Source organism: Venturia canescens, chromosome 7 (genome assembly GCF_019457755.1).
Source record: "Venturia canescens isolate UGA chromosome 7, ASM1945775v1, whole genome shotgun sequence".
Taxonomy (NCBI): Eukaryota; Metazoa; Arthropoda; class Insecta; order Hymenoptera; family Ichneumonidae; genus Venturia; species Venturia canescens.
In genome coordinates, this window is record NC_057427.1 from 15,087,689 (window position 1) to 15,101,010 (window position 13,322).

Below are 13,322 nucleotides of genomic sequence, written 5' to 3' on the forward strand. Positions count from 1 at the left end.
TGTCGAGATGAAAAACTCTAGCGTAGATTCACATAAATATTCGATGAAGAAGCGAATACAAAATTACCGTGAATACGTTTAGCGCAGGAATATTGCACTTTCGCTTTACAAGGGAAACGATCGCGCCTCGAGTGAGCAACTTTAATCGAAATGAACAAAGCCCCGTGTGGATTTTCTTTTTTTCATTATCTCCTCTTAACTCTTAATTTTTTCCAAAATTACTTCTCAAAGGTTTACTGCTCGCCTGGATCGCGTGTATTTATATATCTTCGCTTTCAGCACCGACAACATTACACCATTTCCCGATATACGTTAATGGAGAACAGCGTATCGTAATAGCCCATAAGTTAATCCGTCCAATTTCAAGCGGAGTTAAACAGCGTAGAGTGAAAAAAGAGCTTTTTTATCGCAGAGCTTTTTGACGCTTCCAGAATGACCAGAAACTTTTATAATTTCGTATGCAAATACACCTAATGAGGCTGAAGACTGGGAGATATACGAAGAATTAAAAGGACTCCACCCTTTTAAACTCTTAATAAATAGCGCCCCTTGGCAGCTTTCACCTCGGCACCGATTTCTTCTGTTCCCTGTCATGGCCACGCTCCGCGTCTCCTCTCACGGCTCAAAAGTATTGTTCAAATCCCCCAACTTCTCGTTTAATATTTCTCCGAGCCAAATTTATACCCTGAATGAAAATTGAATGAGATTCCTTTCGGTCAACACCGTTGTATGCTCACTTTATTTCTGGTAGCGGAAAAATCTCAATGGAAAAATAAATGACGTTGCTCCTTCGTTACTCCATTATCCATGGATGATTTCCCACTGTGCTTAATATCTATCTCATTTATATTTCACGTTGGATGAAAAATCGTATATACATATGAGGGTGATTGCGATTGCGGGCGTCATAATCGGCGCAACGGGTGTTAGCTTCGCGTGCACTCGTGTTCGAATTTTTCTCCAATAACCTCATTCGAGATAACGCTCGACGAGGCCTGTATTAATTGGCAGGCTGCCAGCATTTAAGCTGAAAATATTCTACCTGAAATGACCCTCGTGATGGAGCAGACGCCGTTCTTCCTCGTATTAAAGATTAAATATTCGATAATCGTGCAGAATTTAACGAAATAACCTGCACTAAAAGCTCAAAACTACGAACTGCTGAAAATCAAATGAATTTCATTCGAAGACATATCGCAATGACAAATAGACCGAGTTATAACAGATGTAAAGCGACAGCGAAGTTTTGCGTTGCTCAAAATTTGCGAATTCCGCGCATAATTCGAAATAATAGAACTCTATAATTATTCTTGTAATCGTCGTCGACTATGAATCGCAATTGAAATGTTTCGGAATGCTTCCACTGTTAAGGATGGAGAATCACATTCTTTCACGCAATCTTCCACCGTGTAACTTCATGGCTTCCAATAAGTATATGTTTACGAAGAATATGAAGGACTTGCTAATGGGGAATTTATACTAGAGAGAACACCGAAGCAATATGAACATTCGCAGAAATTTGGTTACCACAAATCTCTGGAAACTCCGGACGATCGTGCACTCTTTGAATTTCTCACATTTCCAAGTGTCATTCCTCTCAAACCTTTTCGCAGGATTTTCCTCTTATTGTTAGAATTATTAACATTTCATTGCACCAGGTTTCCACCATAATTCTATTAATTACTTCTATTCAAATTCCATTAGAATTCGCAGAATATCGTGGTTTTTGCTCCCATTCCTATTAGAGAATTACAACGTCTTAATAACCGTAGATTCCGTGTACCGTCGACATTCCATGTTTCCAGATGAAGACACAGAGGAACACAGTAGTGGCTCGATATTGCACAATCACGTATGACGTGTAGTCTGAAGCATCACCAGTGCCTTGTCCTTCCCTTTTCCTTTCTTGTCCTTCAGCTTCGGCGATTATATAGTCAAAGTTCTCATTAAGCGATCGAGGTCTGTGGGACATTTCTACTAGGCATTGTTCGCTTTGTTTGGTGTTTATGCTGCCCACCAAATGGTTATGATGGGGCAAGCCTATTCCTATACCGGGGCGACCAGCTATTTCATGAAACTCTGTGGATGTTATAGAATGCTGGCGCTACTGTAGCTTTCATTAAGCTTGCATTGTTTCTCTCAAGTCCCTGTCTCTGCGAACACCCGCGCCTATTATTCTCCGCTGAATAACTTCATGCCATACGGGCAGGAAGCAAACGCGACAGAAGTAGGCAAAGTGACGGAGAAAGGAGGGAAAGGAGATTTGCGAAAGGAAGCGAGGGAGAGAGAGAGAGAGAGAGAGAGAGAGAGAGAGAAAGCCGAATTTTGATAGAAGTAAAGTGAATCAGTACAACGAATCACAATCTTTAATTCGAAATGGTTTTAACTTCTTTGACGCTACCGAGAAGCTCAATTGTTTTCTCATAACCATAAAACGTTGAGACGAAACAAAATGTCAGCTTTTCTCAGCCCATCATGAGGTTCGACGAAACAAAATCCAATAGATTAGTATTCTCTTCCAAATAACGTCAAACAACTTCTAACGAATCTCTAAATTTCCGTGGCACACGCAACTGAATTTATTTTTTCGATCATCGCTTACGGCCGTTCATGCGAAAGAAAGGCTTTTCTCATTCATCGAATATAGCTCTACAATCGCTTTGTGCAGATCTTTCGATATTTCTTTTCCTCGCCAATCAAAACCCCTTCCGTATCGCAATCGGAATAGCATTCACATTTGCACATGCCAATTCGATTTTTTTGTAGTCTCGTTTCATCAGTAACTGAATCGACGGCTGCGTATATATATCCACACGCGAAACATACAAAATGACCTATATATCATTCCAATTAGCGGTTGATCCAATTACTCGTTGGATCTCGTCGACATGTTCATTAAGAACGTCTGGTTGGGGAGACGAAAATTACAGCGCTTTCGGCCCATATTTACGAGATTTATAGCATTTTCTCAACTTTATTTTAAAGTTAATTTCCGCGTGAAAAACCGTAATGAGCTATGCATTCATTGAATCTAACCCAGTCGTTTGATCTCTGTTATATTCATTTTTTTTACTAATACAAATATGTTAGTGTCGACATTCCATAACAGCACATTGAAATGTAGATTAGAAGCAAAATAATTTTGAATAAATTTGTCTAACAAACAGTGACAAACAGATTCCAATCGATGACAAACTTTTTAAATAAGTCAATTACCTTAACATGATCTTTCAGTTGTTCAGTCGATAAAAATCCTACTGCACGTTTTATTTCGAGTAAGTTGATATTTGAAAGAAAATGTGAGTTACACGATATTCTCATTTTATCAGAGAACAAGATGGAACTTTTATTTTTCTCAAAAACTCAACGATGTCCGAGTAAAACGTGCAACTATTTTGCAGCTATCTCTCTCGCACTCACGCATCTATCACGCAAGTGATAGATCACCTTAAGGAGATTGAATAAAAATGACTGCGCCAAAAATGTATTCAAATAAGATACAACGATCGACAAGTTTCGTTTTCGGATCTGGAACTCTCCAGAATCGGAAAACGTAGCTGAAAAACCCACAGCCTCTAGCTCCTTCATTTAATAATTGATACTAGAACTCATGTTCTCAATTTTTAGATGTAAAAATGAGCCATCTAGTTAGACCTTCGGCACAGTGATAATTGAACTCAAACTATTTTTGTAACGAATGTTTCAGATACTCCTTCATTCGTGATAACACGCTTACCTGGCTTCGGGATACCGATTGTCGAGGGAATGTCCGTCAGTGTAAAATGCGAGGTGGACAGCAATCCATCGAGTGCACCGATATGGCGGCGTGGTAAGTAACGCGGTTACAGGCTATAAATTTTACGTGTGTGTATGAATGTATCTATGGGCATGTGCATCACTCATCTCTCCAATTTCCTGTTGTTCCCTTTGTTCTTTATTCATGCATACGGCCACGTTTTTTATCTCACACATCTATCTACCGATACGTGTTACGTTGCTCAACCGAATCTGAATCATCCCTGAAACGTCAATCAATTAAAAAATCGAATCGGATTCTCATCCGGTCGTTACACGCGACTCCTCGATCTGCCATCCACGTCCAGCGTACTCGAAATCACTTTCCATTGCAGTGTCGTCTCCGAGGCGTCTTAAGGTAGTACTGTACTTTTGTGGAAATTTTAAGAACCGGCTGAAATTTAAATATGGTGTAACAATAGCCTTCGTGGACCCACTGTCCGAATTTCAAATCAATTCACTGTTTAGTTTTCGAGATATTCGCGATTAAAAATCGGTCATTTTGTACTGGATAGCATTTTGTTTACATTTTTTATTACCGACGCTAAACGTATCTTTCTACCTTAAAATAAAACCAGTCGTGTATTCAGTACTATTGTGGGATTATTACTTTTTTTAAATGGGAATTTTTTACTCTCTAGTTTCGAAAATCTCGACTGATGAACTGTGTTAATTTTACGTGACGCGGAACGGGTGCATGACCCGCTGTGACGACGTGGCAACGGTGTACGGTGCGGCAAACTCATAGGCGCGATATAAAACAATGTGAAAGCTTCTTTCTCAAATGTTCGACCATCTTTCTCGATTGAATTGCCATTCGAACACTTTTTAACTTCTTTCGTGACGAATAAATAAGATTTCGGGAAACCCTGACATTTTGACGCTCGATTCTATAGAGATTCTATAGAGAATGGCGCTGTTGCCACGATTGCAGCGCCACTTTCTATATGTGTAGAGAACCTATTCGCGCATGAGGCGTGGTTATGCAGGACAGGCAGAGTGTACAGGCTTTGACAAAACCGTGTAGCCGGCAGCACCGCATAAGCATTGGATTTTTTTTAGCTCCTATGTGTACTATATACAGACATACCTTAACGTAACCGTTCAAGTTAAAACATCTCGCAAACATAACGTGACAAAATTTATAACGAAGAGTTGAGTACGCTGATAATTTACTGCGATTCATAATGATAGTTACTAACATAATTTATAAAAATGGATGTGGAATATGTTTTAAGGCGTTCCACTGTCCTGCCCGTTGGCTCCCAAGTGTGGAACAGACATAACTGGAACGCAAAATCAGAATTTGTTCAGAGACACTTAATATTTCGAGAAACGAAAAGTTACATTAGTTTCTGCGCTGAGAGAAGAACAACGTGTTAACTTCAATTGCCTTGATAACTAACTAAAGTTAAAATTCCGAAATGTTACAGTCTCAGGTCCTTTTCCCAAACGAGCCAACCTCGAAATTATTATCGGGTCCTGAGCGATAAACAACTCTCAGCCCGATGTAAAGCTTTCTCGCCTTTGTATCTCGGCCAAATAGCATCTCTGCAAATTTAGGCTTTATAAAAAAAAACGAAAACGTTTCGGCTCCTCTTCCGGCCAAGTCACGCCATTTTTCTATACGTCACATTGCAAAGAGTTGAGAAGTAGAAGCAACGATATATGTTTCCACGATTGTCCTAGCTGTACTCGCGACCTTCCACGTATATTTATGTATATAAAAGAGATTCGTGTACATTTTTCCCATTCTCTGCTACTCCACTAGTCGCCCGCGTGTTCATGCGTTGCCAGAGCAAACGAGGGAATCTCTAGACACACATGACCAGGGAATCGAAAGAGAAGAAAAAATAGAGCGTGAGGGGAAAGAGAGGAAGAGAGAGAAAGACAGAGGATAGTCTGGGAAGAAAGTTTGGAAAGATTTTCCAGCTATACACATATCTATTTCAAAGCTCTTCCTAGTAGCTGTCCCCACGAGTTACCCCTTTCCATATAGTTGCTGGCTCACCTCCTCTGACCCCGCTCTTTGCACAGCGGGTCTTCTGATTCCTCTTCCTACCCGAACACCCGCCCAGCTATCCACGGCGCATAAAACTTTGTTTCGAAGCTCGCGAGAGGGAATACGAAACGCCGAACTGTTCTTCCTACATATAAATATATTTATATATGGCGTGTGTATGCACCTATAGAAAGGGTACCATAACCAAAAAGCTCACGTTCAGACTGCACATTTTGTCCCATATTCGGTGAGATCGACGAGCCACTGCTACACACGTAACTAAAGACTCTTCCCACAGCCCCGAAACCGACAGCTGCGCATACGACTCTCGTTCGTAGCTTATTCCTCTTTTCTTTCTCTCTCGTTCTCTTTCTTTTTTCTCCACTTTTCGCACTTTCTCTCCTTCTAACTCCCCATTTCCATGGTATATACAAGGTTGGTCGCGAATTCGACCGTTAAACCTCCACACATCACTTCCTTTTTTCTCATTGCCTTTACTCTCTCTCTCTCTCTCTCTCTCTCTCTTTGTCTCTTTCTATCATCTTTTTCTTCGATGCTCTACCTTGTCCATGTGCCAGAACGAACGGATTGAAATTTCCGTGTTGAAAAGTTTTTTCTACTTGTTTTTTTTCTCCTTGAGATGAAAAGAAAAAAGAATTAATGACGCGTTGAAACTTTTTCTCGTACTCAAATTCACACAGCATACACGATTATATCGTGACTCTTGTTATGGAAATTACTTTCCGTGACTTTTGATTGGAAAAGTGAGAAAAAGAAAAAGTCTTCGAAGGAGCTCGTTTCTTATTTCAATACGAATTACGAGATATATCGATATTTTAATGACTGAATAAAAAAATTTAAAAATTTTGTGTTCTGATGAATCTTTAAATAATATAAACAATAAAATATGTCCGACTATAATAATTCATTGGACAACACTCACAATAACGGTCTTTGAAACTCCCGAACTACGATATGTACAAATTTGTATCTCGAGTTGGAAAACAACTTTGAAAATCTTTATTTTTATCAGTGTTATTGTATTCGTAGACCGCAAAGAAATATTCGAGCAGAGAACTCATCGTGTACTTATTATTGTTACGTTTCAGACGATGCGCCACCGCCTGTCGAACAGAGCGAAGGGGGTTGGTTGAATTTTACAAAAATAACACGTGCCGAGAGCGGATGGTACAAGTGTTTTACTCGTCATACACTTGGCAGCTTCTCCAGCATCGGATATTTTCTTAATGTTCGCTGTAAGTATATTAATACCGGAGTACATGTCCATATTACGCACGTGTATTAAAACTATGGTTGTATTTTCATTGGAAATACTTTTCTGGTGAAAATTGATTTCCAAAGAATCCTGGTGCATGGTTAATCGAGGTCATGGTCGCTCTCTAATAGAAAAACGATTGTAAATTGGTTTTCGTCGTTATTTAACAGATTTTCTGGCGATGAAAAAAATAATAAAACGACTTCGGCAGAACTCGAACTGATGCTTAGATTAAACGGGAGAGCAACCATCAAACGGCCATTGAAAAATTTAGTCAAGTGATTGCAGATACAAATTTATTTGCCCTCAGCAGGATCGAGCATCTTTCGAAGTGAATTTTTAGAAGTTACTTTAACCGATCTATTCGGAAAGATAATATTTGGAAAATGAAATGTTAATAGGAGATGACTGTTCTTCTTTGACTAGCCGAAAAGGCGAACTCCACAAATTTTTTCATGGAACTTCTGTATTCGAGTAGCTCGTTCAATTAGAATTACCCATCAAATGACAGAAGCTCGATTCAAAGTTGTTGAAGATAATTTGCCCCGGGCTTTCGCCACAAAGGGCCCTTCAAAGTCGATACGGAGGCGAACTCTGACTACCGGAGGGTTCTTAATGACTCTGAACCTCATTTCCCCATTCAGATATCCGACCGAACCTCATTATAATATTATATCGAGATTACTTCTCCATATACTCAGTTAAGTATGTTTTCCAAGCCCCACCTTAAAGCCCCACCACCTCCATTGAATCATCGTACTTCCAATCGAAATGTTTATCATTTTGAACACTTGTAATCTCCTAACATACAAAGACTGAGTTTAATTAGAGATGTCAAATCACCTTTTTTTTTTAACAACGCAGTTGAACCATTGGCTCTGTTTAATTTCTATTCAGCGGGTTTTTGTAAAAAAAAATTAGAAAGCCCATGCAATTTTTTAGCTTTTCTCAAATATATTTAAATCTTCCTTTTAATTTCTGCATTTCGATTCGATTTACGGATTCTGATTCCAATAAAGCTCAATCTCAAGTTACCAGCGCGCTCACGAAGAGCAAGGAATTTATTAATCGACGTATGCTGGGGGTATGGTTCATATTTAAAATCGATCGTCTGCATCCTTTCTGTAAAATTACGTGCACAAAAAAAAACTGCTATGTAAGGTTGGTGCCTTGTTAGGTTCTCTGTACCATTGAAAACGATATAATTGTACTGAAACTTTTTGACGACTGAGCGAACTTTACTCACTTCATCGATGTTGAAACAAGTTGTATTTTCGTTCAGTAGAAAATGATATTTTCATCGTGGGTCAGGACAAGCTAAAGTTAATCTTGGGTTGTTACGAAATGCCTGAGTTCGAAATGACTCGGTTTGTATGAGTAAAATCGTGGTGGGGGTCATGAGTTACGTCAAATTTGTCAAACCGAGTAGGTACGTGGATTTGTTTTCGTTGGGCTTTGAATGTTCGTTGGATAATCGATACAAGCTGTGGAATATTAATAAAAGAGGAGACATGGACGAAAATTCATTATCGCGGCTGTCTCGTCTCTCTTATCGACTCGTCGTCTTCCCTCTTATTCCCGTGTCCCGTGTTACAATCTGCTACTCAGTATAGTCTTGTGCCCGATAATAGGAAACCACGATGATTTGTCAGGGGAGGAAACCGCCGAGCCATCCGGAAATTATCCCCAAGCCTGTGTGGGAAAATTTGCAAATTTCCTCCGCTACTGCATCCAAACTAGGTAGCGAGTGAAAGGGGTTTCAGAGCGACCTCGTCCGTTCTCGAGTTATATAACCTCAAATAATCGAGAAAGTTATGGAGTTTCAGTGAATTTCAAAAAAGTTCGGTAATTAAACTGGTAAAACGGTTGTTTTTTGTCAATCCAAGGCCAGTGACCGAACGTTTTCTCTTTTTCACATTGATAAATAATTCGTTTTTCAATCAACAATGTATGCGATACAATGAAAATCATTTGGCACAGGTGTCAAATTCACATTGCTCTTACGAGGATCTTCGCAGGAACGTCGGGTCACATGACTAGGTGCAAAGAACACCCTAATAAGCTTTCACGTCGGTGTCTAATCTCCGAGCAATTTGGCTCTGAGGAGCGTCGGGTTTCTCCGTCGACATGACCATAGCCCATTCTCAGGAATAATCGATGGTACGTAGGTCGGGGCATTAGATTGTGTTCAAATCACCTTTGAAATTACTTCACATTCGTGTATAGTTGCCTCTTCTCTTCATTGAAGTCTTCACATCCGGTCTCTCCTTCACTCGATCTTCGTCGTCAAATGTTATGTGATTCCATCCAATTACATCCTGATCCATGTCATCCGATTGTCACTTTGTTGAACTCGCTGAAGTTCTAGCATAGGCACATTTGTTCATGAAAGTTGTACGTTCGATGTAATTGGTACTTCATACATAAGCCGCTCACCGAAGCTTCATTATTGATGTAAATTACTTCGAAAGTAAAGTCGTTGCATTTTTTACTGTTCGTGCTTGCGCTCTCAGGACATGAAGCAGTCGCGAACTATTTAGTCGTTTTTAAAAAAATACTTTCGAAAACGTTTTTTTCAAAACTGTTGAAAACAATTGAGCACATTAGTATAAAAAGAAAATTGGAAAGCGCAGAATTAGACAAAAAATTGAAAATCTATTTGCAACACCAGCTCGCGTGAATGAATTTTGAAAAAATAAAAAGATAAAAACATCACTTCTGAATCCTCTTTTCGCATACTGATTTGCTCAATCCCGTTTGTTTTCTCCAGTTGGTATGTTTTCTCCAGTCACTACAGACGAGATGAAGCCGGAACATGGCTAGTACTTTCCGTTGTGACTACTAGATGGCACTCTAGCTTTCACCTCGTTCCGCACACTCCATTTCCTTTTCTCCCAGCTATCTCCCGACGCCCCTCTCGCAATGTTCTATCTTTTTCTTCCATTCTCCATTCGCATTTTCATTCACCTCTTCTCCCTCCATTTCCGGTTCTTTCTTCCGCGATTTGCGTTTTATCTGTTTCCATATATCTATGTAGTTTTCCTTCTCTTATTTCGACATGCCTGAGGGAAAGGTGAAAAAGTGGTTTTGTAGAGGGCTCTTTTATTATATAGCAACTCTCTTTCGTTCTCTCGTGTTCTTTTACTTCAGTATCATCAGTTTGCCATGGTGTCAAAAACTTTAAGCTACCCTATAGGAATACGGTCTCCGAGCTTGTCTGCTCGGCGAATTGGCTTCCGTCTACCCATCGTCGTTTTTCTAAAGCCTCGCTATAGAACAAAAACTACAGCTCGTGCTTGAACGAGACTAAAAAAGAAGAGAGCATTTACCCTACAACGACGCTCGTTAGTAATTTTCCATCAGTTATCGCAGGATGTCTCGTGTACGCGAATAAAAGAATTCGCCAAAGAAATATCAAGTGGTGTAAAAGGATAGCATAAAATGACTGAGCTGAAGATGAGTTTTCCGCAGGACATTATTCCCGGATGCTTCGTAGCAGAAATTGTGATGCACGCGGTGAGAATCCTCGTTAATTATGTTTTTGCGAATGTCCCAGTCAGTCATTGTTGTCATAGATCATACTCTAGGAACGTGTCTCTCGACGATATCCGAAATGCTCATATTTCACATGTTGACACTTCGTTCTTGCCTTCGATACTAATGTCGATGGCTATTCCCATAGAACGGCTCTGCTCGTTGTTCTTTTATTCTTTCGTACTGCCCCTAAACAAAATGCTACATTCACCTTCCACGAAGTTAACCGCGTGTCCGTAAGCTTGGCGCTAATACCCTCTCCGCGGCATCAAACTTTGAGGTAAAACTTTTACAAGACTGTGAGATGGGGACAGACATCCAGAGGACGAGCCGGATCCGTGACGGTCTTCGAACGTGGCCGACGCCGTTTGGGATCACGACAACTTTTGTATGTGTATAGGCCCTGTTGGCTCTCCGTTTGAACGTGTGGTCCTCTCCGTCCACTTATATACGTACGGACAGACACACGCATACGTACAGACAGTACGTAGCGTGAAGCTTCAGAACCGAATGGGATGTAGGTAGGAAGAAAACGAGAGGAGAGGAAGCTCGGTTCGGCTGAGAGGAAGAATGGATTTGGCCGTTGCTGAGAGTGTAGCGCGGCTTGCCAGAATTCGAAACTCAATCTGTAGTGTCACTATATACCGCTAGAGTATGCCACGAAGCCATCAGTAGGGACGGGATGTTGTCTGGCTCGATACAAGACAGAAGGGAAGTAGAACTGTTTGCTCGCTCTTTCTCCCTCTATCCGAGGCCATCGTATTCCACACTCGGGCATTTCTTCGCGTGTTAAGGTGGAGGATGCCGTGAACAGGAACAAGCTGAAGTTTATCTTCGATACGTGCAAGTGATCCCGATGCGGTTGTGCGAAAGACGGCCACGACTCACCCAAAACGATACACACAGATGACGTTCTCACCGCGCGTACAAGTCGCGCGAACCCGACCTGATGGAAGCATGAAAATTCGCGTCCCCTCTTTCTCTTCATATATTGCTCTCTATATCACCGTTTCATGTATATATGGACAACTGTAGTTGAGGCTATAAGATTATTCCGCCTATAGGGGGAAGATATTCAACATTCCAATCACGTGCATCAGTAATGACTTGGGACTGATCCTGCGCGTCACCGGCTTGCCGAAGGCACGTTTCCCCAGCCGGAACTCAGTTTTCCCCGAATTCTCTAGCCTCCTCGTGCACGTACGAGTTTGAGTTTTCAAGCAAGATAAATATATCTGCATAATAATGGAAATACAATATTGAACCGTGTCAATTCCTCCTTCCCAAGGAACAACTGCTATCCATTCAGGATTTAATGCATGATGAACCTAAAATTTATCAAATCGCTCAGCGAAGGCTTCATCGCCTTCAGAGCTGGCCTGCTCACTCAATAATAAGCATGAATCCACGTCATATTAAAGATACAACTGTCTGTCAGATAATCCAGATATGGAGACCGAAGCGGAAGCTCTCAATGGCGAGGCAATGGACTCACGGAAAATGGAGGTCCAGATTGGTGGTGCCGTCACGCTCGAATGCGATGGTGGTTGCTGGGGACACGGCCCTCGTATGGATCCCGTCGGCGGACCTGGATCACTTACTTTGAGTCGGGTCGTTTATCAGGATGCGGGTGAATATCGTTGCGTTGCGCCTGACAGAAAAATGCAGGGTACGTGGCGAGCTCAGTTGCCGTATCATCTAAAAGTCACTGGTGAGTACAATTTCGCTGCTCATTTTGTCTCTTTCGTAGATATCTCGTTTATCAGCAAAACATACTATAAAATTCTACTCGACCAATTCCATTTGGTCCGCTTATCCTAGAGTAGATAATTACTACACAAGCCAATCTCACCCTCAATTCCATGATATTTTTCATGGAAAAGCCTTGATTGATTGGAGGTTTTCTCGCTCATTTTTCTTTTGAAATCTAAAGATGCCGTAGCGGCTCGACGCCATAAGTCTTTAATCGTTCTCACGAAGAAATTGCTTGACCAAAACTCCGTTTTTTCTAGTGATTTTTCAAAGCTCTGCGCGATGTCGAACCTAAGTGGCGATACATTCTTTTCATGGGTGGTTTGGTTCAAGATTGATAGAACGCTTGTTTTCAACTTCCAGTTCAAATTGAAATTTGGTTTCATTTGATCCTATTGATGTTCATCAAACGAGGGCAAAATTCTTCTTCCAGCACTGAATGCTCGAGAAAAAGAGAAATGCATTACTTCCTATTCGAACAGAAATACCAAGTGCTCGTCAAGAAATACTTTGATATTCCATGCCGAAAAGTTTCCAGCATTGAGGTCCATTATTGATAACAATTCGTTGTAGGTTCACGGATTGAAGAAGCGCTGGTATTTATTTTGAAAATCTTCATAATTTGTATGTCTGCTCTGAAAACGTGGCCATAAACTCCCAAGAGGTTTCAATGGTGCCCACTGAGATGAGGGTCTAGAGCTATTCAAAATAATCGAGCGCACTAATGAGTCGGGATTCCGAGTAAATTATTTTGACCCAGATAATTATAGCAGAGGCCTAAATTAATGGACGAATGGCGGAGTGAGTGAAATGGAAAGCATGATTATTTTGCAACACATCACCGAGTTCCGGGCACAGAGAATTATAGGGAGAAGTTAACGTTGAAGAACGCATTCGCTGGGTCGTTTTTATGACGAGATAGCGAATCGAGAGCCAATTGAACTTGCAATGTCATACCGGGTG

At 40.8% G+C, this 13,322-nt stretch overlaps 1 protein-coding gene across 1 annotated transcript in view; it reads left to right on the top strand.

Moving 5' to 3' along the window:
• The window catches only part of tei (teiresias), a 241,929-nt gene that overhangs the window by 187,331 nt on the left and 41,276 nt on the right, over window positions 1–13,322 (top strand). The window contains exons 7-9 of the mRNA XM_043423721.1: window positions 3,707–3,829; window positions 6,907–7,053; window positions 12,046–12,318. Of these exons, the coding sequence (XP_043279656.1) occupies window positions 3,707–3,829; window positions 6,907–7,053; window positions 12,046–12,318 (543 nt within the window). The remainder of the gene's footprint in view (window positions 1–3,706; window positions 3,830–6,906; window positions 7,054–12,045; window positions 12,319–13,322) is intronic.